Source organism: Amblyomma maculatum, chromosome 8 (assembly GCF_055883805.1).
Source record: "Amblyomma maculatum isolate TAMU_Amacu chromosome 8, ASM5588380v1, whole genome shotgun sequence".
NCBI classification, from domain to species: domain Eukaryota; kingdom Metazoa; phylum Arthropoda; class Arachnida; order Ixodida; family Ixodidae; genus Amblyomma; species Amblyomma maculatum.
The window spans coordinates 103,463,102-103,484,703 of record NC_139351.1 but is presented as its reverse complement, the minus strand read 5'-3'; the positions used below and the strand labels follow the sequence as shown (position 1 = coordinate 103,484,703).

At 44.3% G+C, this 21,602-nt stretch overlaps 1 protein-coding gene and 1 long non-coding RNA gene across 3 annotated transcripts in view; one reads left to right on the top strand and one right to left on the bottom strand.

Moving 5' to 3' along the window:
- Positions 1 to 21,602, top strand: part of LOC146182056 (uncharacterized) — a 149,282-nt gene that overhangs the window by 20,760 nt on the left and 106,920 nt on the right. The gene's annotated exons all lie outside the window — the stretch shown is intronic.
- On the bottom strand, positions 6,836 to 21,187 carry LOC146182060 (lysosomal Pro-X carboxypeptidase-like). Its single transcript, XM_084577739.1, has 9 exons — positions 20,948 to 21,187; positions 17,165 to 17,305; positions 15,955 to 16,056; positions 14,009 to 14,190; positions 13,284 to 13,441; positions 12,511 to 12,680; positions 9,627 to 9,782; positions 8,098 to 8,285; positions 6,836 to 7,040 (listed from the first exon to the last, which is right to left on the bottom strand). Exons 1-9 carry the CDS (start codon positions 21,185 to 21,187, stop codon positions 6,836 to 6,838), a joined length of 1,542 nt encoding a protein of 513 aa, XP_084433865.1.

Genomic DNA, 21,602 nt, shown 5'->3' with positions numbered 1-21,602 from the left:
TTGCCACAATCTGCTGTGATCTACGCAGTCAAACGCTTTCGCATAATCAATAAATCAGAAGTAGATGGGTTTTTTAACTATCTTGCTTTTTCCATGATCCAGCGAAGGTTGGCAACTTGGTCTCTAGTTCCTCTGCCCTTGCGAAACCCAGCTTGCACGTCCGGAAGCTTCCGATCCACATACTGCTGCAGCTTACCTTGGAGGATTTTCAACATCACCTTGCTAGCATGCGAAATAAGCGCGATCGTGCGGTAGTTGGAACAATCTTTGGCACTGCCTTTCTTTGGAATGTTGATGTAAACTGACCTCCTCCAATCCTGTGGCCACTGCAGGGTTGTCCAAATCTTCTGACGTAATGTATGCAGAATGTTAACAGCGTCTTGGTTAAGGTTTTGAAGCAACTCAGCTGGAATGCCATCAATTCCGCTAGCTTTGTTCTTAGCAAGGCTGGCTAAGGCCCATTCAACTTCACTCTTCAGGATGCCCGGCTCTAGATCAGTGATCAGAACCGTCTTATGTTGGGTTTGCACATTCGGGTCCTTCTTGTACAGTTCTTCTGTGTATTCCTGCCACCTCTTCTTTATCTCTGCGGCTTCAGTGAGGTCCTTGCCTCGTTTGTCCTTTATCACGCCCAGCTTAGCACAGAAGCTTCCTTTGATATCTTTGATTGTCTTATACGGAGCTCTTGTGTTCCTTAGTTGGTTGTTGTCCTCAACTGCTTGGCACTGTATGTTCAGGAAGGCATTCTTATCTCTCCTTGCTATTTTCTGAAAATCCGCATTGAGAACCTTGTATCTTTCTCTTTTCCCCATAACTTTTGCCATCCTCCTTTCCTCAGCTATTTGCAAAGCCTCTTCAGATAACCAGTTTGCTTTCTTGCATTTCTTTTGCTTTGGAACTACCTTAGAAGCAACTTCTTGTATTATATCACGAACATCAGTCCACATCTCTTCGGGCTCTTTGTCTTCTAGATCTAATTCTTGAAATCGATTCCTCACTTCCATAGCATATTCTAATGCAACTTGATCCAGATTATACCTGAAAGGCCTTCTAGTTTTCTGCGTTTTCCTCAATCGAAGCTTAATCTTGGCAACAAGAAGCTGATGATCGGTGCCACAATCGGCCCCAGGCCTTGTTTTTACTGCTTGTATAGCGCTTTTCCATCTCTGCCGGCAAATAATATAATCGATCTGATTCCTGTACAGACCGTCCGGTGAAGTCCATGTGTACAGGCGCCTCTTGTGCTGTTGAAAATGAGTATTCGTTATGGTCAGGTTGTTTTCTTGACAAAACTCTACTAGCCCCTGCCCAGCTTCATTTGGCTCACCAAGACCGAACTTGCCTGTAATTCCGGATATTTCTTCACTCCTTACCTTAGCATTCCAGTCTCGTATTCAGATATGTGGCGCAAACACAAACACAGGAGAAGATACACACCACACGCGCACTTCTTATCTGTGTATCTTCTCCTGTGTTTGTGTTTGCGCCACATATCTGAATACGATGATGCACCAACTAGCCCCTCAAGCCGTTATTTTGAGATTCCAGTCTCCTATGAGAAAAACGACGTCTGATGATGGGGTGCGGTCTAAAAGGCATTGTAGGTCCGCATAAAATCTCTCAACGTCAGCTTCTTCAGCAGTAGTGGTCGGTGCATAGACTTGGATAACTGTTATGTTGAAAGGGTGACCTTGGATCCGAAGTGAAATCATTCGGTCGTTTTTGGGGTTGTACCCTAGCACTGCTTTGCCCATTCTTCTGTTTACTATGAGAGCGACCCCATTCCTTTTCTTGGATTCGTGCCCACAATAAAAGACATAATGGTCGCCGGAGTTAAATTCTCCCATTTCGGTCCACTTGAGCTCGCTGATACCCAAGATATCAATGTTCAATCTGTCCATTTCTTGCTTGACAATATCCAGTTTACCTTGCGTCATAGATCTAACATTCCATGGTGCTATGTGATACATCTACTTGCAAAATCGGACTTTCCGGTCGCTTCCCGACACATCCACAACTGAGCGTCCTTTTGGCTTTAGCCCAGCCGCTTCATTCGTCCTGGAGCTACTAGGAATTGCCCTTTGTTCATCCCCAGTAACATGTGGGACGCCTTCCAACCTGGGGGGCTCATCTTCCGGCGCCATATCATTAATGGTATTGTGACTGGCCATAGGGTTTTCTTGGCAGGAAATACTGGAGTGGGTTGCCATTACCTTCTCCAGTGAATCACATTTTGTCAGAACTCTCTGCCGTGACCTGTCTATCTTGGGTGGCCCTACACAGCAGAGCTCACGACTTCATCGAGTTTCGCAAGCCCCTCCGCCACGACAAGGCAGTGATCCATGAAGGGGTAAGCGTTATTAATGAGTCATTAAATGGAGAAATAAAATATAAACAGTGAAGAAGAATTTAATGTTGTTAAAACTGACAACAGAATCGAGACAGTGTTTGTCTGTGCGACATACCTCGAGTATGCGCTAATTAGGGACGTTCTATTCTATTCAGTGCGCATTAGCTTTTTACTGTCCATGCTTTTTTTTTTTTTTCATGTTTCCCTAGCACTGAAACATACACTGAACCTGGCTTCTCCACCTTTACTACAGTAAGCGCATTTTTAATGCCCTCCTACAGCGCTACACCTGTGCATATTCGATAGTACTTTGCTGTTATTACATTTTGTTGTACTGCACGTTTTTGCATTGCCCTTTGTTCTACTGCGCTATGTTAAATGCCTTTACACTGGGGACATAGGCTACATTGAGGCCCTTTTGTGCGTAGTTCTCAACAGCTGAGGGATTGGAATAAAATAAATTGAGAATCCCCGCCGGGCTTTTTCTGCTAGCTTCGACTAGCTTAAATCTGTCGACCAAAGTGCGCCTTGTTACAACGCACGCGCCGCGCCCAGCCCATATCACCTGTGCCTGAGATGTTAAACGAAACGCGAAGTTACGGTTAGGCAGCGATAAGCCCTTCATACGGGGCCGGGAAATCGGAATAGGGGCAACTATAGGCATTAAAGAAAAAATTACTTCGTGCTAAGTTTTAGTCATTTATATTTTATTTTTTACTTGAAACGAAACTTTTTTCACCCACAATAGCTGCAAGCGCTCGCTTTATGAAGCACTGGGACAAAAAAATAGGAACGTTAACCAGAACTAGTCTCGGTTGACCCTGATAAGCACTGTATATAATAAAACGAATTCAATGGAACCGAAAAGAAGACAATGGTGCAAGGCAAACACTCAATGGATTCAGTGATTGCACTGAATTAGATAAAATAAAACGGTAGACTACACTTGTATTTTTCTGTCGCCAGGGGTGTGTACTGAAGGTCAGGCTCTCCAGATAATCGTTTCAAAAAAAGATTTGTCCCTGTCGAAACGGCTTGCAGTAGTCATCAATCGTCAGAACAAGGGCAGTGACACGATTGCCCCAGGCAACCGTATAAGCCTTGCGTTGGGCCTTTTACCCGTCATTCAACCAGACACTTCTGTCTAGCCAAAGGCAATTCTTGGAATTCTGCGTATCTTGAACGGCTAGCAGAAAGTTAGAGCTATTTTTGTGGGTTTCTGTGAAAAGAGCATATCTGACTTTGTTTTAGACATTCATCTTCTGTCTTGCTGCACAGACTTACCTTGAGGAAATGGTATCAATGACAGCATGCTGCAAGGGAGACAGGCTGTCGGTCACAGGAGATGAATAGAACGCAGGTGGCGCCACAAATCGTCTAGATTGAGTTCGTTCAGGCTGCAACTGGAACGTCTGGCATTGCTGACCTATCTTATATTGCTAGCAGTTGCAACAAATGTGAGATTTTATTCAAATATCGCCACGTGTCAGAAGCAAGATTAAACCTATCGAAGCAGCATATAACGTCCGGCTCACCGAAGGAAGCATCGTCGAAATATTTTAGCCCTGTCCGTGTTCATCGGTCCAAATGTTGCACATTCCAGACTAAGTCAGACTGCTGCCGTTACAAGTCAAGAACGCTGTACGAGGACTGAAAACCGTAATGCGCCGAATCGCCGGCATTCCATTCGACTGCGGAGAGATCCCTCGTACGATATGAAAAATCGACGCCCATATAGCTGAAAAGAAAAGTAATATTAACGGTTCCGCGTATGTTTCCCCGGAGAGGAGTTTTGCATTACAAAGGAGGAAATACATTTCGGGCATTGTAACTATCGCGCAAATAGTAAAATGCGAAGAATGTTTCCTATAGAGCTGCCTGTAGGCGCAGAAATGCGCTGCGGCGCACTATGGGTTTCGATCACGATGAGAAACTCCGGACCTAGGGTATCTCTACAACAGTAGACGTATGCGTATGGAGAACATTGTGACACTGGGGTATATATGTTCGAGTGAGGCCGAAACATTGAGTACGTGTTTGCTTATTGATCTGCAATCGTTCCTTTTTTTTTTTTTTTCTGTTGGAGGGGGAGAGGGGTGAAGGCCAAGAAGGGAGGAAAAGACGGCTAACAATAGCACACTGATGATAATATTTCGCCTCTGGTCGGTAGAAGAAACAACACACGTACTGCAGACCCCGCTAAACATATGGATTTGTACCGATTCGCATTGAGCGCAGACTTATGGAGTATTGTCGAGTATTTGAAAATATTTTTACCGCTTTTTGGCATGGCTAAGTTTTGAAGCCGCACTGTACACTGCACTTTGTTTCGCGATGCACTTCGTGCGGATTTCGCATACCAAGTTTGTAGCAGGCGTTGGGTCTCGGTGCCTTTCGTCATTCGGAGCAAGAAGCAGAACTCATATGGCTTTCTGTATCGTAAAACTTAGTCTCGAGTATAACAAGGACAACATCTTAGCGCTTATCTAGTACTCTGGCTATGCCTGATACAATCGACTGACATTACTTTATGTTTCAAACATTCTTCAATGTTTAAAGAGAGAAAAAAAAAACCTCTCTTATCGTCCAGATGGCGCATATATGGCATGAACTGGGCGTAGCATCCGCCTTCAGCGACGATGCCTGATGAATCGATCTTACAAGGCAGCTTACAAGGCAAGCTGTAGGGATACAAATGGGATACTTGCACAAAAAAAGGTACCAAGCCAGAAAATGACAGAGCAACATGCGACTCCTTATAAAGGAGAGCACTGCAGTAGATTCAAGCGTTGGACACAGCAAAGCTGTATAGGTTGAGAAGGGGAAGGCAGAAATTAAAATGAATGGGGAATAAGTAACTATAAGCATTAATTTGAAGCTTAAGTAACTAAATCGCGAGTTCTATCCAAATCTCTATGTGCGTGCACCCCGTTGGCATTTCAAGTGCCTGTAAGGCCGAAATCTGACATGAACAATTCCAGAGAAGAGGACACAGACTTGCGACTTCGTGTGTTCATTAGTGTAAGTGGGCAAAACCCGTTAATTATGCTTTTATGTGAAAGGTCCTGTGAAGAATACATTTATTAAGTGATAGTACGGTCGCTGTCGGGCTGCTCGCTTCAATGAAAACTCACTGGCCTGTTCACGTTTGAACCAAGTTCGGCAAGACGTTTCGCGAAAGATGTTTGTCAACTCTCAGCTGTATTTAAAAATGCCGCTTTTTTTTTTTTTTTTTACCATTGCTGTTATTTCTTCATCGCGCCTCCAGCATGCAACTTAACGTTAGCCAACTATCTGACTCTACAATTCTAGGCGTCCGCAGGCCGTAAATATAGCGGACGTACTCCGTTAACGGTTTTAAAATGATGCAGACGTTTTAGTCACCCCTCCGCCATCTACCGGCAAATGTCAGCAATGAACTCTGCATGGTTCATGCGCGGGAAAGTACGAGTGTCTCGGACATGCGTTCGCTTTTCAAGGACAGAGCAGACGGCTGCAAAAATATTTTGGTATATGAATATTATTATTTTTACTGTACATCAACAATATTATCATTGTAATTCATTTTAACGCGAAATCAGGTTTATTATTATTACTGTTGATTATTATCTAATCGTTCAGGAAATTACTTAAACTAATTATCTTAACTCTTCTCTTGGTAACATTTATGAAATGTGAAGAACAGATGATATGAACCTTAATACTTATAAGACCGTCCTCTGCTTTTCTGGCCAAAAAGCATTGCTTTCATTTAATAAGGGCTAGGTTCGACCCCTTTGTAGGAAGAGAACATAAGTACATTATGTGTCACGCTTACTAATACTTTATCACAAAATTTTACAGATATATAACATCCGCTCTTCCACGTTATGCTCTACTCTTTAAGACATCAGCTTAAAAATTCACAAGCTAGTATTAAATTACTTGCTTAGAATTCACTACTTAGACCGAAACTTCCACCTAGACCGAAGTTTTCCACTCAGGAAAAGGGGATCGATACTTCATATTTTTCCTCCTGCAGCGCTTCAGGCAGTGCTGCCATTTCATTCTTGTTCTTCTTGCATGGAATTTGTACCGATCGAGATAAAGAGCCGGCGCGAAAAATCCGCAATAAATAAAATATATACTGAATATGCACCGGCAAAGAAAACAAAAAATGCACGAAGAAACTAACGCGCTCTGTAATGCTGTTCAGTATGTCTACATGTTCCAAGAATATACAAAAGTATTTTTGAGGAAAAGGTTTTGTGCCCTATCTTGAGCATTACCGGCTGGCGGGCTCCAGTGCTAAATCATGCTGTGGAACCACTGGGAACAAACACATCAAAATGCCATCAAGGAAATACGAATTGATGTCGCCTCAACGTCAATTCCAGTTTTTGCAGGTATCTCGTGCTTCCCTCTGAATTCTACTATTAGGGCTGTAACTACTTCGTGACTTTCAGGGTGTGAAAATCGATGATCACATGCACGCTGTGCCTGAAGCTACCCGAAAAAGTCCAGCTTGGGCCTTAGCCAGCGCCACAGGGTGCTCTTGGCACGAGTCCTGGCCCATGCAACTGAAACGGGGTCGTGGTCGTTGGGAGTCCGTAGGTCGAGCACGTGGGCTGCGTTGCGCACTGCGATGGACGTCGTGGTCTCCGTACCCGACAGGACGCCCCCGTAGTACCACGGATCCCTCAAGTTATTCCTGCACGCGGCAAAGCGAAACTACGCATCACGCACTTGCAGTGCAATTGAATCCATGCGCCGCAGGTACGAATACTTTCTTTAGAGACAGAAACAGATGCAGGATGATTAAAGAGATAGTACCTGGTTGGCTATGCCAGGCAAGCGAGGGCGGAGATGAAGGAAGGGAGGAGAAAAGGAAGAGAGAAGTCCATTTCACGGTGTAGAATGTGTCCATGTTATTCTTTTGACACGTGACCACAAAGAAGCTCATAGTCAGTGCACAACGTGGCGCTCACGGCTGTCGCTAAAGTATTTAGAGAAAACTATGATTTCGTTCCTAGCTGACGAACGTTGAGGGCCTAGTTCTAGAAACTTTAAATGTTTACAGTGTGCTGTTAGCTCTCCCGCTTATGCTCAAATTACTATAATCAATTCTTTTTCGTTGTATTTTAAATATAGTGAGAAAGATTCGACGCTGGTTGAAGTTTCATTAACTGCATCCGTATTGGGTATTTGTATTGGTTAAGAATCGGAAATGTTTCTATCGAGGAGCACAGGTTAAACCAAACCAACGAGAACAAAACGGGAAAAATTAAGAGAATTTTTAAACTTTTTGCAAAAAAGAAAAACGATGCTTTGTCGCATTATACCTGATATAGTGAGTAAATACACTGCATGTCAACACCACCCAAGAAAACAGGCATAAGCGAATAATATTCAACGCGAAGGGCAAATATTACAAAAAGCAATGGAAAAGTGGAACACAAGGAAACTATGAATTACAGTAAAATTTAAGTACTCGGGGCCAAAAATTTTCAAATGTATTTAGGCTTATAACCAGTAAAACGTAATGCACAGAAAAAATTATCTGAGTATCAACAATCTAAATTGTGGCATGTCCGGCAGCTTAACATAAAAATAATTTCGAGGTTTATTTTGGTTCAATTCATTTCAGAACTTAAAATCTAGCTGGAATTTGTTTTTGGATTTAAATATGGGCACCATGCCAATGATGTGGAACCTGCGACCTGGTTCTCGTGGAAGCAAAGTCCTATTGCCACTCAAACAAGACTCACGTGAATATCACGTTAGAAATATCTCGCAGTTCACTTCCGCCGTAGAGCATCTTCAGTCGTCCCGGGTTGGGAGTAACTCCGAACCGCTGCCGGCACCTCTTGGCCAGTTTCCTAACGTCCCACTTCTTGGGCCGGAACATGTCTTCCGCACCATTGCTGCACTCTGGCATCACGAGTTCCGTGCACGTCTGCGTACGCAAGCCAAAAACATTCCGCGGGTCAGTGAACCTCAATGTAAAAAAAAATAAAAAAATGAAGGAAGAAACTTTTACTTTGTCACAACCAAATTTCTGTGCAGTTTTTGTCCGAAAATCTGTCGTAAAAACAATTTATGTAGCAAGATTAAAATTTTGTAATAACAGAAAAGCACTGTAGATCTACGGGCTACAGAAAAGCACTTCAGATAAAACAACAGAACTACAAAAAAACGTAGCACGGAACTATCGAAAACTCGGGCGTTACGGCAGAACTGAAAAATATTTAATCGTATTTTTGGCAATGGTGGAAACAGTTTTTGTCCTACACCCTCTCTTAAAAATTTATCGGTGTAACCAGAGTTAAACCATGAGTAACGTTTTTTCTTCTCGTGGTGTGCAGACTGGGTGACTCTGTTTAGAGGGCTGGAGAGGTTATTTGCGAAGAAAAAAATTATCCATAATCTAAGCAGGTACTGACTTCACCGGGTAATACTTGGGCTCGAGTAAAAAAAAAAGAAAAAGAAAAAGGGCGAAACAACTGCAGAGGCACAAGCGCCTTGCCCTGTGGCGAAGCAGCTAAGGAAAGGTTTTATTCATTTCGTTCCGCTGCACGCCTTCCGAGCACTTTAGTCTAGTCTGATTGCGTCTGTACTGCTGACGTTTATGGCTTCGATAAAGTTTCTCCAAAAACTAGGAGAGTACTTCGTTTCCGGGCCTATGTGGCATTTAAGCTAGACTGGCGTCAAAAGCTTCTTTGATCATGACAGATAGCCATCAACGTCGGTCTGTACGTGTGAAGGATCTGATGCGCGTCATAATTTTTCTTCACCACGTTATCACCTCCTGCGCTTGCCTGGAATTTTGATCTCACCTTTACTGTCTTACTGCCAAAACATGCCCAGGTCTTTTTAGAACTGATGAATAACTGATTATTGGTCGCGGGTTGAAAGAGTTTGGCCTCTAAAACGCATTTAAGGAGTCAATAGCTTTCAATCACCTCACCGCCATGGCGCAGTGTTAGGGCGCTCGACTGCTGTTCCCAAGAATGCGTGATCGAATATCGATCGTGCTGTAGCCAATTTTTGATGGAGGCCAAAAGCAACGCGCCCGTGTGCTGTGCGATGTCAGAGCACGTTAAATAATTCCGGAGGGTCGAAATTTTCGGAGCCCTTCACTACGGCGCCTCTTTATTATAGCCTGAGTCGCTTGTGACGTTAAACGTCATTAACCGAACCAAGCCAGCTTCCAATCGAACGATGAAAAAAACTACCAATGATTGAATGTTGTCAGTGTTATTCCAAATAATGGCAAAGATAAGCATCTTTTAGTTACCTGGAACATCCAGCCGGCGTGGACTCCAACATTACCGTCAATGCTGTAGCAGGCGGCGTTTCCGGAACTGTTGTACAGGATTGAGGCCGCCTTGTGAAGACTCCGAATGAGGTCTTTGCCCGTTTGCAGCGGATTCCATAGAAACCGGCAGGCTTCCTGTGTTGATGGAAATATGTTTAGTATTTTACACACGAAGGAAGCAACGCCCTACTTTCATGCTTTTCAAGATGTTTGGTTACGTTCAGTTCAGTTCAGTCGTGTCCGACTCTCCGTGACCCTATGGACCATATCACGCCACGCTTTCCGGTCTCTCACTATCTTCCTAAAATCACATGACTTCATCTGCAGCGCCTCGAGGATGCCACCTAACCATCGCGTTCGCTGCCTACCCCTTCTCCGGTGACCCTCAACCTTTCCCAACATCAAATCTTTCTCCAGCGACTCCTCTCTTCTCATCAGATGACCAAAGTAGCTGAGCTTTAACTTTACAATTTGACCCTCCAATGAGCAGTCAAGGTTTATGGTCGACAAAATCGACTCATTTGATCTGGCAGTCCAAGGAACTACATCATAGTTCCATACAACGCCAGCATCACAATTCAAATGCGTCACTTCTTCGGCGATCAGCCTTCTTCACAGTCCAACTCTCGCATCCATACATCACAACTGGAAAGACCATAGCACGAGTTATATGGATCTTGGTTGGCAGTGTAATGTCTCTGCTCTTTACTAGGCGGTCAAGGCTAGCCACGGCTGTCTTTCCCAGAAGCAGGCGTCTCCTGATTTCATGGCTGCAGTCTCCTTCCGGGATAATCTTGGAGCCCAAGAAGAGAAAATCTGCCACAGGTTTGGTTAGGTACGCTAAGTGAATTGAAGACAATGGGCGGTTTCTGAGCAGAAATGTTCACTGCAAGTAAACATGTAGCAAATGGCTGTTTCAGCGTCCACAAACGTCCGCGTGTGATGTGCCCCGTTCAGGCTTTGGCTTTGAATAGCTTTTAATATTATCAACTATTGCTAGGTAGGTAACGTAATGGATAAAACTTCAGTGGCAAAATAAGCTGGACTAATAAGTGTGCCCCGGTGCTGACGCAACGCGGGTAACAGTTTAGTCAGTTCGGTAGAAAGAATGGAAGCCGACAGTGGGTAGGCGCTAGCCCGCCACTGTGCCAATGCATTTTTTTTAAGTCAGTGGCCCTCTGTAAGAACTACTTTTGCCACCCCTTCAAATTCGTTATTGTATATATAGTAATTAATGCATTTTCTATCGTCAACCAGGAAGTTTTCGTAAAGATGGCGAGGTGTTTCACTACACAACGGCACAGTAGCTCCTCTTAGGGCCAAACATTAAAGGCTCTTTACCTCAGTAAGGATGCCTTAAGAGCGGTGCGCCCTCTTTCAATCAATTTCTAAATATGCCTCACCTTTTAAATATTCTGAGGATGGTTACCGTGCTACCTGATGTAAAATTTGAGCGCAGCTCATTCTTCTTCTCGGAAGGAAACGCTGTGAGTCGCGTGACAGGCGCTATAAATATGTCGTGCAAACTATTGCACGCGGCATCTCACGCCTTCATACTCCCGGGGAGGGCTAAGTGCGTCGAAATTTTTTTCACAAAGCGAAAGAGAACACGAGAGGATAGCGCGGTAGTGGGGAGCTAGATAGAGTGACAGCGTCTAGGGTGCTCGTTTAAGCTGGCCTGAATGAGGTCCGCTCTCTGCGATGAGCGAGTGGCGTAGAGCTCGTAGCTCTCCTTTGGCTAGTGGCTCTATCGTGGCTCGTACGTGTCTCATTCGCTTCGTTCCACCGGCAGCGGCACCAACGGCGACGCGGCTCGACCGCCGAAAGGGTGCATAAGAGCGACGCTCTTGCGCTCATGATCATATTGGTTCAGACATCAGCTATGTTTAAGTGTTGCAGTGCAGCATCTCCAATAAATAAAAAAAAAATTGTACGGTTTTCTTGAATCTTGCTTCCTGCTCCCTCACCATTTTAACAAACAAGAAGAATCTCGAAGCCGACAACCGTGTGATTAAGAAACTGCGCCGGCCGTTTATCCGTCTTTCGCATTCCTTTTGGTGGCGAACAAGAAAGCGAACGGCAGTACTTACTGCATTCAGCAAGGTATGTCATCTTTCATTATTGAAATTTTATTTAGCATGAAATTATTTTATCTCCCGCAGTCCGCGACCTTGAAGTGGCTCGAACCAAAGCCGAGAGCCGTCGACCGGGCACCGAACAACATTTAACTAAATTTAATGAGACGGCCTCTACGTGCCTCATACAGCACCGCCGTACAACCACTATTGGTACTGCTCAAACGACTTACAAAAACCATTGTATCCAATTTCTTGTCACTGTTCGCTGAGGTATGCGAACTTCTTCTGCTAACGCGCATGTCATGCCTGCAGTATTTTTAAATAATTGAGAATACATATAACTAAATCTGTGCATTTTAAATACTTTGAATTTTAATTTGTAATTAATATCTAATAACGCCGTGTAAAAGAGCAGATACGTGGAACCATTGGTTGTCAGGGGCAGTTGAGAGAGGGCCGCTACTGCTCAAGAGGGGCAATCATTCATTCATTCATTCATTCATTCATTCATTCATTCATTCATTCATTCATTCATTCATTCATTCATTCATTCATTCATTCATTCATAAATCTCGATTCATAAGGATGATCTGAGGCCAAGGAGGAAGCGGGTGGATTAGGTGTGGTTGAGGGCTCCAGACAAGACAAGAGGGGCGTCACGCGCAACAATGGCTTCTGCGCCGTTCCCAGGGATGGCGCCACGGTCGCATGCCAGTGACCAATATCATGCTTACATTCACTCTCGATTACGGGAGAGGCATGAACTATTTTAACGGTTCTCTTGCCTTGACTGGATTGGCCGGCAGCTTGCCGAACAGTTCAGTGTCGTAGGGGTAGTCCAGCATGGCCATGGTTTGGTAGGCCTCCTTCAGCCACTGGTACAAGTGCGGAACGCTGTCTTTCGTCAGGCGCTGACACGAGTGGAACGCCTCGGTGAGAAAGCTCAGTCCATCGTCTGCCCACAGGAGAAGGAAAAGAACAGAGCTGCATGCTCACTAGCGAGATGTGCGATACTCACTAATTATTCAAGGCTTCAAAAGAATGCATATGAAGGCAAAAGCTTAAGAAACAATTAAGTAAAAAGCCGCAGCCTCAAGACTGCTGTCAATACAGAAACGTTTTTGCAAATATTGTGACACAAAGAATGACCGTAGGTGTTCAGTTGTCCAACCATTTCAAACCCTTCCGCGGTGGTGCAGTGGTAAGGGCGCTCGACTTCGGTGCCCATGGACGCGAGATTAAATCTCGACCGCTGCGGCCACTTTTGGATGGAGGCAACGAGCAAGGCACCCGTGTGCTGTGCGATGTCAGTGTACGTCAAAAAATCCAGGTGGTCGAAATTTCCAGAGCCCTTTACTACGTCGTCTCTCAGAGCCTCAGCTGTTTTGGGACGTTAAACCTCACAAACCAACTATAATTCTGAGAACTTTTTGCAGCATTTGGTTTGTTTCTAGCCACCATAGCCTTTCTTTTTTTTTCTTCTTTAGGGCCCCCTACTAGACGACACTTTGACAACAATATACTCCTCTGAGTTCCATTTGCATCAACGAGAACTTACCCGTGTCCGCCATCTTGTCCATGATAGCCCAAGACCTGCGTATGCTGGTGGCGCAATTCTGTGACTGACTCTTGTAGCTGTCGGTGATGGACCGAGCGAACTTCTCGCACGACACCTCGCCGCTGTAATAGGCGATGGGGGCGCTGGAGGCGTACGCTCTGCAGATGATGAGGGGGGCAGTGAGGTAAGTGACAAAACCTCTGTATGATTTAGTAATATCGTCGATACAAGACCTGAAAATCTGTAGGGCATACTGCTCTGATCCGCCCTTGTTTCGTTTCTTCCTGCGTAGTTATTAATTCTTCTGGGCCCTCTGTGCCCTCCAAACCACTTTTGCCTGCTTGCCATTTGTAGGATTGTTTTCTTCCCATTCGTTCTTCTTAAAATATTCCATTGGGAACTTGGCCTTTTATGTTTAAATCGTTTTGTCTGCGATACCCACTGGTTCGGTGCGGGCTTCCCCTCACATTAATTTTAGGCTTTTATGTTTTTCTTGAGTTTTACAACACATGATGTCTGACAAGATCCTTACAGCACAGACTGCGTATAATGTCAGCAACTTCAGTTTTGATTGCAAAATAATATCTTTAGTGCTCTGTTTTCAGAGGAGGACGCGGTTGAAATTAGCGTCGAATGTGACCTTCGGCAGTGCACTCGGATTTATCGGAGCGAATGAGGGTTAATTTGTCCAGAAGATGACGCCATGTGGGCGTGTGGTCGCTCACCCCTTGACGAGGTGCGGATAGCGAATCCGCATCCAGGCTGCCAGCATGCCCCCGTATCCTCCGCCGAATGTCACCACCATGCTCTTGTCGGCACCGGGGGCGGTGGACTTGATGTGCTGGATGAGGTAGGCGAAGTCGGCCAGTGCTTGCTCCGTCGTCAGGTAGCCGCGCTTCTCTTTGGACTGTTATGTTACAAAGGAAATGAGTAAGGCGGATCATACGGGTGCAAACTGAATTTAGATATCAAATACATTTTCGGTTTTCAGATGCATCGTTCCGTAAAGGCACAACTAATGCGTTCAGCACAGGAATTGCGTAAGCACTTCGCACGTTAAAACAGTAAATAGAGAGAAAGCAATCGTTTACCAATACAAAACAACACACATACATAAAACAATTACAACTGATACCAGTGACTAATCATAGAGGAGCGTGCAAACATTTATATACATTTATTACTGTTTAATTGTGAAGAAATCGAAGTATTAGTGTTTAGAACTCAACAAATTTTATTGCGGAAAGAGTGTTTCGATAAATTCTCTCACCGGCAGTTTTATTAAGGACAAAGAGAAATAAACCTTTCTGTAATTTCTTGGAATCTTAAGAGCGGCTAATGGAGTTGACGAAATATATGGACTGATACATTTATGATCGCTTTATAGAAGCACAGCGTTGTAGAAAAAGGAATTAAGCCCCAGCTTTGCCATCCCTTGGGTCCGAGTCCTTTCTGGAATCCAATTAAACACTTCGCGAAAGCGCAAATTACTATCCCAGACTGCACCTTACGAAGTGCGATTCGCGCTCTGGAAGATAACAGAGAGATTTAGCTTACCGTGATCCGCGATCCGCCACCGCGACCCTCTACCGCGCGTGGGCGGGGCGCACAATTGCTGATTGGTCCCGACGCGGCAGGTCTATGTGCCGACATCAAGTATCGCCATCTATCGGCGTCAAGGGGATCTGGGCATGCGCAGTTGAACGCGCGGTGGCGGATCACGGTAGCGGATCGCGGATCACGGTAAGCTAAATCTCTTTAATAACGCCATACGGCGGACGGAGAAGGTCGTCAGCCGCCAAGGTACATCGCCGAGGTCGATCAGTATCGATATAAGCATCGATAACAGCTCAGAAATCAAGCTGACGAATGCATCAATCACACGTCACCGAGTAGCTTAAAGGTTGAGATGATTTTCTAGAAAAACTTTTTTCGTCGGCTGCAATCCATTTGTTCATTTTTCTCATCCTGCTCTTTTTGTCTTACCGGAATAACGTTGATTTTCCTTAGGAACTTTCGAAACCGTCTGTGGATATATCGAGTCTGCACGACTGTGCGGCCATTCTGCTGAATAAAGCTGAAGCTTGACCCAGTCGAAAAAGCTACAGAACCACGTCAAAAATACGACAAAATATTCTGTTGTTCTGTCGTAAATGTGAGATTTTCCTGTAGTTCTGTAGTACATTTCTGTAGTTCTGTAGTGTTTCTGTAGTAGCTTTCTGTTGTGTGTAGTTCTGTCGCACTTTGCTGTAGTAACTACAGAAAGCTCTGATGTTACTATAGAAAGTTCTATTGTCACAACAAGTTTTCTGTCAAAAACCGCGCAGAAATTTTGTCGTAACAACAGAACTTTTTTTTTGTAGTTTTTTCCGACTTGGTTATCTTGGTCCGGAAGCTTAATCTCACAATTATTCACGCAACCATGGTATTATCAGTATCAACTGCAGAAACTAATGAACATGCCTGGGCACTTTGAAGCTGATTAATTGGTTATACTGGTTAAAAAAAAACAACGAATGGAGGGCTGGTGAATACACCTAGCCGTACCTAATGTGCGATAAAAAAGGCGCATTTTTCTATGCCTCCGTTGGTCGTCACTTTTGCATTACTTTAAACGCAATAAAATTGTTGAGACACATGCATGGGCCGCATGCGCATATCCTGGACTTACCGTGAACGACCGCTCGCCATATGGTAGCGAGTCTCCGTAGTAACGGTGCTCTGCGAATACAAGCATAGCCTTGAAGTCCAGTGCCCAGTCGTACATTATTCCCTGAAAGAAAGGAGCAAAAATGAATATAAAACTTTAGGGAAACACATGTATATTTCCACTGAGCGAGGTCAGCAATAGACTTCTGTGTACATGAAGGTATCAGAATTCTCTGATCACACAAGAAGGGATTTTGGATTGTAGAACGTTTATTGCCAACAGTCTGAAGGGCATATAGGCCCCTCGCCTAAACGACGGCCAGAAGGTCTTGGCTCCTGGCGGCGTCTTCGGCCAGTTGGACGACTTTTGAGTCTCCGGATCGGAGCACAAGAAGGGAAACTGCACTTCTATAGCTGACTGGTGTTAATATGCACTCTCGGATCTTATGGATTGTAGTGCCATCTGGTAGTGAGCACTATGAGTCATCTGCCGTTGTCGTCGCAATCTTCATAAAGGTTATTGTATATTTTTTTTGCCTCTTAATTGTCTACACGGCTGTTACGCCTAAGACCTTTCGATACTGCATCTTTTGAACTGAACTTGTTGCCGAAAGAATTATTCTTTTATTAGATATATCAACTTTTGAACCAGGACACAATGACCTCGGACACCGCCATTATCCTTAAGCACCCGAATATTGACCAACTTATACCTCCGTTTTTTTTTTTTTTCATGCATGGGCCTTATGAGAAGTTTTACGGCAGAAATGATATTAAACTCTGGATATCGTAGTATACCGGTAGTGATATGCGGGGTGAGCAAGGGGTTTATTTACAATGGCTTATTGTTGTGACTAGTTTAAAAAAACTGGAAGAGAGAGAGAGAGAAATAACATTTATTTGCACCCGTCAACAGGTTGGCGAGGATCCGAGGCGCAGCTCTGTCCCCTCCATGTCCTCCCCCTCATCCGTCGACTTGGATCTGAGCAGTAAGCTAAATTATTTCACGCGATGAAACGTTCATTGGCGCAGTTCTCTTTTTTTTTTTTTTTTTTTTGTTGAATAGTTTCAAAGCTTTAGCGGGGTGAACACAAGTGGTGTATTTTGCACTGTATTCTCTTCCTTCATATATAAATGTTTGACATTGCTACTATCGATACTATTCATATCGATTTTCCTTCGGCTGACAGCTGTTTCCGTACGAACGTATTAGGTAAGGTTAGAACGCTTACCATTTGATTAGCCAGGACCTCTACGTTCATTTCACTTCCTGTGCAGAAAAATATGGGTCCGCCATTTTGGTTCCAGTGGTCCTCGTAGACGAGGTAGCGTTGACGGAACGTGTCCCTGTTGCTGAAGCTGAAGTGATCGACCTTGGACACAAAGTGCTAGTCAGTGACGTCATAATTATAAACGGCAAAATCACTGGTCATTCTCACAAGCCAGGAAAATGGGACAAGCGATCGACAGTTCGTACAACTGCCACCACGCGCCGAGTGGCGTTGCGTGTCAAAAATATCCGCGGGCGCCCATGGCCGTCAAAACTCTTCGGGGCGTCCGCAGGGAGCATTTTGCAAGTCACATTCGGCGATGCATGGTAAGAGTGAGCAATCAGCATTAGATCTTTGCACACCATTTTATCGGAGAGTTTAGTTTCCCCTCCATTTCTCGATTACGCGCGAAAATATTCCCATTCAGGAAAGTTCAGCATGGGTACAAATAATTGATTATTGCCCCCGCTTTGATCACTCTGAGGCCGGATTTCCAAACCGCATCGCCCCGCCTTGTAATCTCCAGTTTCGGCTACTTGTTTCCCTTATCTTTGCGCTCGCATGTCCCATCCAGCTTGACGCGACTAATCCCTTCGGCGCACTGAAGACATCCCAAAGCCCATTTTTACTCCCAGTTCCTGATAGAATACTGCCACTCTCTTATACCCCTGCCACACGGCAAATTTAATGTCATTTCCATCGAATGACATTTGTTCAAAATGACATTTGTTTGCTGTCACACGGGGAAATGTAATGACATTCGATGAAAACGACATTATGCACCGAATGAGTTTGAGGAACTCATTCGAATGCGACTAACGAGGGCATGTGTTATCTCAACACCAGAGACTCTGCTAGAAAATATAGCCAAAATAAACTGCAAAAGTGCCGCAGGCATTATAGTACTACTGTGCATCTACAATTTTGTAGCAAGTCAATAAATTATGTGAAACATGCCAAATAGCATTGCGAAAAAAAAAAATTCAACCCTCGCTACCAGCCAACCAGCCACCGTACTCAGCGCGAGCGGCAATGGCCGCGGCTGCCGCAGTCCATGGGCGCAGGCACAGTGGTTTTCTTTCGCCACCGTCAGAAAACATGTCAAAATCTGCTGACCTTAAATAACACGCGGTTAGATAAAGGAACCTCAAAAATAACCTTTACTGAGGATCGGTGATAAGTAACCAGAGCGATATTCTACTCGCAGCCCCGTAGCAGCCGCAGCGCCGGTGTGAGGCAGCTCGTGCTGTACCTATATATAGTGCGTAGCTCCAATGCTAATGCGTCGCCGAAATTACACCTTCCGTTTACCGTCAGAAAATTTATGACACCATTGAAATTACAGTAAGCAGCTCCACGAATAGGCAACTGACTATTCCCAACGCGCCGTCCGCTGTGGCTTCGATGCGAAACCGTTTAGGCCTAGCGACGACCAGGGCGTAGCGCACGGCCAGAGCGCCGTCGTCCACGGCTCTCGCGGGCAGCACCGTTTCGGTAAGGTCTCGGGATCCGGCGCAGCAAGTGATGCTATTTTGTTGTCTGCTTTCTTGATGAGGCTCGGGTCCGGCATTTTTCTACGGGCATTTATGCCGAGCAAACGATCTTGCGATGACGAAACTCGACGGGGCTGTGGTGCACTACGCACTCGGGCGATACTCGAATATTCAATAAAAGCGTCGTCGGTCAATACACTAGCCACTGCCTATTTTACGTGTTGCACTTGGAGTGTGCAAAATGTACGTTGTTGAAACAATTCGACCGTTTTCTACGCAGGCACCGACGCGCGCACGTTCCCTACCCTTTCGTAAACAAACGCAACCGGCGCAGTCGCTAACTTCGTAATGGGTAGTCGTAATGAACAAGTTAGTTACGAGTCATGCAAGGCATAAATATGATTTTAAAGGCTGCTTTCGTTTACAGCGCTCATCATTCTCTCAAAGGCGCACCAACATTTGTGTATCTATCGCAATTGCCATCATTTGCAAATGACATTAGCTTTGGTCGTGTAGCAGCGCGTCGAAAAAATGACATTAAACTGAACGAATGTCATGCGGTGGAAATGACATTAATTTTCCCGTGTGGCATGGGTATTACTTGCTAAGATATTCGGCTCTTCTTTCTGCATGTCTTCTATCGTTTCTTTGTTCATTTCAGTACCCATTGATCTCTGTGTTGTGAACTTTTCGAAAGTTAACGATGTTTCAGATTTATAGGCGAGTACTGGAAGAGTACGTTGGTTACATTTGTACTTTTGAAGAAGTAAGTCGCCCTTCACAAAGTAGATTCCCTGTTTTCTTTTTGCTAATTTCAGTGCATAAAGCACTTTCAAGCTGTATTTCACTATGCTATAGTCTGCATGTTCAGACCTTGCGCGATCAGTGCCAGTAGTGATAGCGTTATTATCAAATGGATAAAAAAAATTAAATTGTCCAGCACCGGACTAACGTGCGTTTGTTTCATATTGATTGTTTACACATTGAAACTAATTCATCTGCATGATAGTTTTACAATTAATTTTCGCGGGTTTCGATGCGGAAGTGTTTCATTCGTCAGCCCAATTCAAAGAAACCGGACCTACCCTATAAAGCATTTACTCTAAAATATGCACAGATTTCAATGGGAAAATATGAAGTAAATTCCAGAAATAATATTATGTTATTGTAAATACATATCTATGTGCAATAACCCTCTATTCAAATACTTTCTTTGGCGTTTTTCATTTTACAAAATAAGAATTCAAATGAATATTTTATGAATTCAGTGGGCTCAAAGTTCAGCAGTGAGAGTTAGAAGTTGAGCTTTAACTTTAGCAACGACCGCCTAATATCCTATAATACTGCTTTATTAAACATTTATGTCTAGCATCCCCAACGTACATTATAATTTACTTCTTTGACTTCCCTTCGGTAATACATATGGTTTTTAATTCGTAAATACAACCAGCTTATTGTTGGTGCTGCTGAGCTCTGCATATATGATATTCGAGAGATGCAGCGTTCGATTCCCTACCCTCTTAATCCAACGGGTACAAGCCTTCGTACTCTATCCGAAGTTGAATGGTTTCCCTTGATTCCACCTTTATAAAAGTTATTCCTTGTTGTGTGGCGCTCCTTCGCGAACACACATTAGAGCATTTAAAACTAAAGTAAAATCGCAACCTGAAAAAAAAAAAAACAAAAAACTAAAGCTTGTTTTGACTTGAATGATTGTCAGTCACACGTGCCGTAGGTTTCACATTACGTAGAACTTCCGATATTAGTTTTTCTTCCATTGAGAAAAATACTTTTGTATTAATGTAATTTACCACCGTATTATGAATCGTAAACATATTTTCTCAAGTAGCAAGTGAAATCCTGTTTGGTTTGGTATTTTATTCAGTAAAACGAGCTCCTTGGTGCCGCAAGCATGTAGAGTGAGCGCTCAGCCTCGGCTCTAATTGGGAGTTCATTTAATATTGAACAAAAAATGTGCTCACTGATAACGGTCCCCGTAGTTCCCTCGCAAAATCTCAATCTGTTTGGGAACTGTGCTCACGTTACCCATCGGAAACTTCCAGTCCCTAATTATGCAAAACATGGTGGTGTCAAACGTTTGCGAGCACAGATGCAGATACTTTCGCGAATGTCCTAACACCGACGAAAAACCCGCCGATGTACCGCAAAAATCCCAACCATTACCTTCCAGCAATGTTACCGTTCTCGAGCGGAAAACAACGCAGTAGGAATTCGTCCCAAAAGCACTCACCTTCTGCTTGAAGTAGGCCACTCTGTATTTCTGCTCGACGGTCGTCCCTATCAGAGCTAAGCGAAGCATCAACAGTCCAGCCAAGATTAGCATTTTGTGCTTGCGAAAACTGTCGCCAATGCAGCGCCCACTTGACCTGAACGACTCTTCTCCACAGCGTGCCCCAAGAAGGGCTTGTCGCTGTCGCCGGAGACGGTACGTCCGTGGTCTCTCGGAATCGAGAGCACCTAATGGTAACATCCTTTCCCAATAAGGGGCACATCCTGGGCCAATTTGCGTCCTCTGGTTTCGGCGCTTCCTGACCTTTGCATGGAACCTGTTTTTTCGGTAGCGACGCGATGTCGTTGCGGCCTTCACGTGAGCTGCGTTTACGATGCTGGGCCAGATTATTGTCTAGCAATTGCGCTCTAGTAACCACCGGATTCTCCTCAGGCTGTTTGTCTTTTCTTTTCTGTTGGATCGACGTAAATTTTAATTTTTGATATTCGAGCCAACACTTCAGCTGTCATAGTCATGCCCAGAAATCTTGGACCAGCCCATTCTTTTTTTTTTTTTTTTTAACGGGAAACAGTTTAAGAACGTAGTTTTTCTCGTATCGTAAGGTTCCACCGTAACTACCAATATATCGCAAAGTCACCACTCTGCGCTCTTGTAA

Bases quoted from the DNA above. Each gene is read 5' to 3' on its own strand.
- LOC146182060 (XM_084577739.1), bottom strand. From the start codon at position 21,187: ATGTTACCATTAGGTGCTCTCGATTCCGAGAGACCACGGACGTACCGT. The intron at 8,286-9,626 runs GTAACTAAAAGA...TTGCGTACGCAG, and splicing joins ACGCCGGCTGGATGTTCCAG to ACGTGCACGGAACTCGTGAT. The intron at 7,041-8,097 runs GTGAGTCTTGTT...TGCCGCGTGCAG, and splicing joins ATTTCTAACGTGATATTCAC to GAATAACTTGAGGGATCCGT.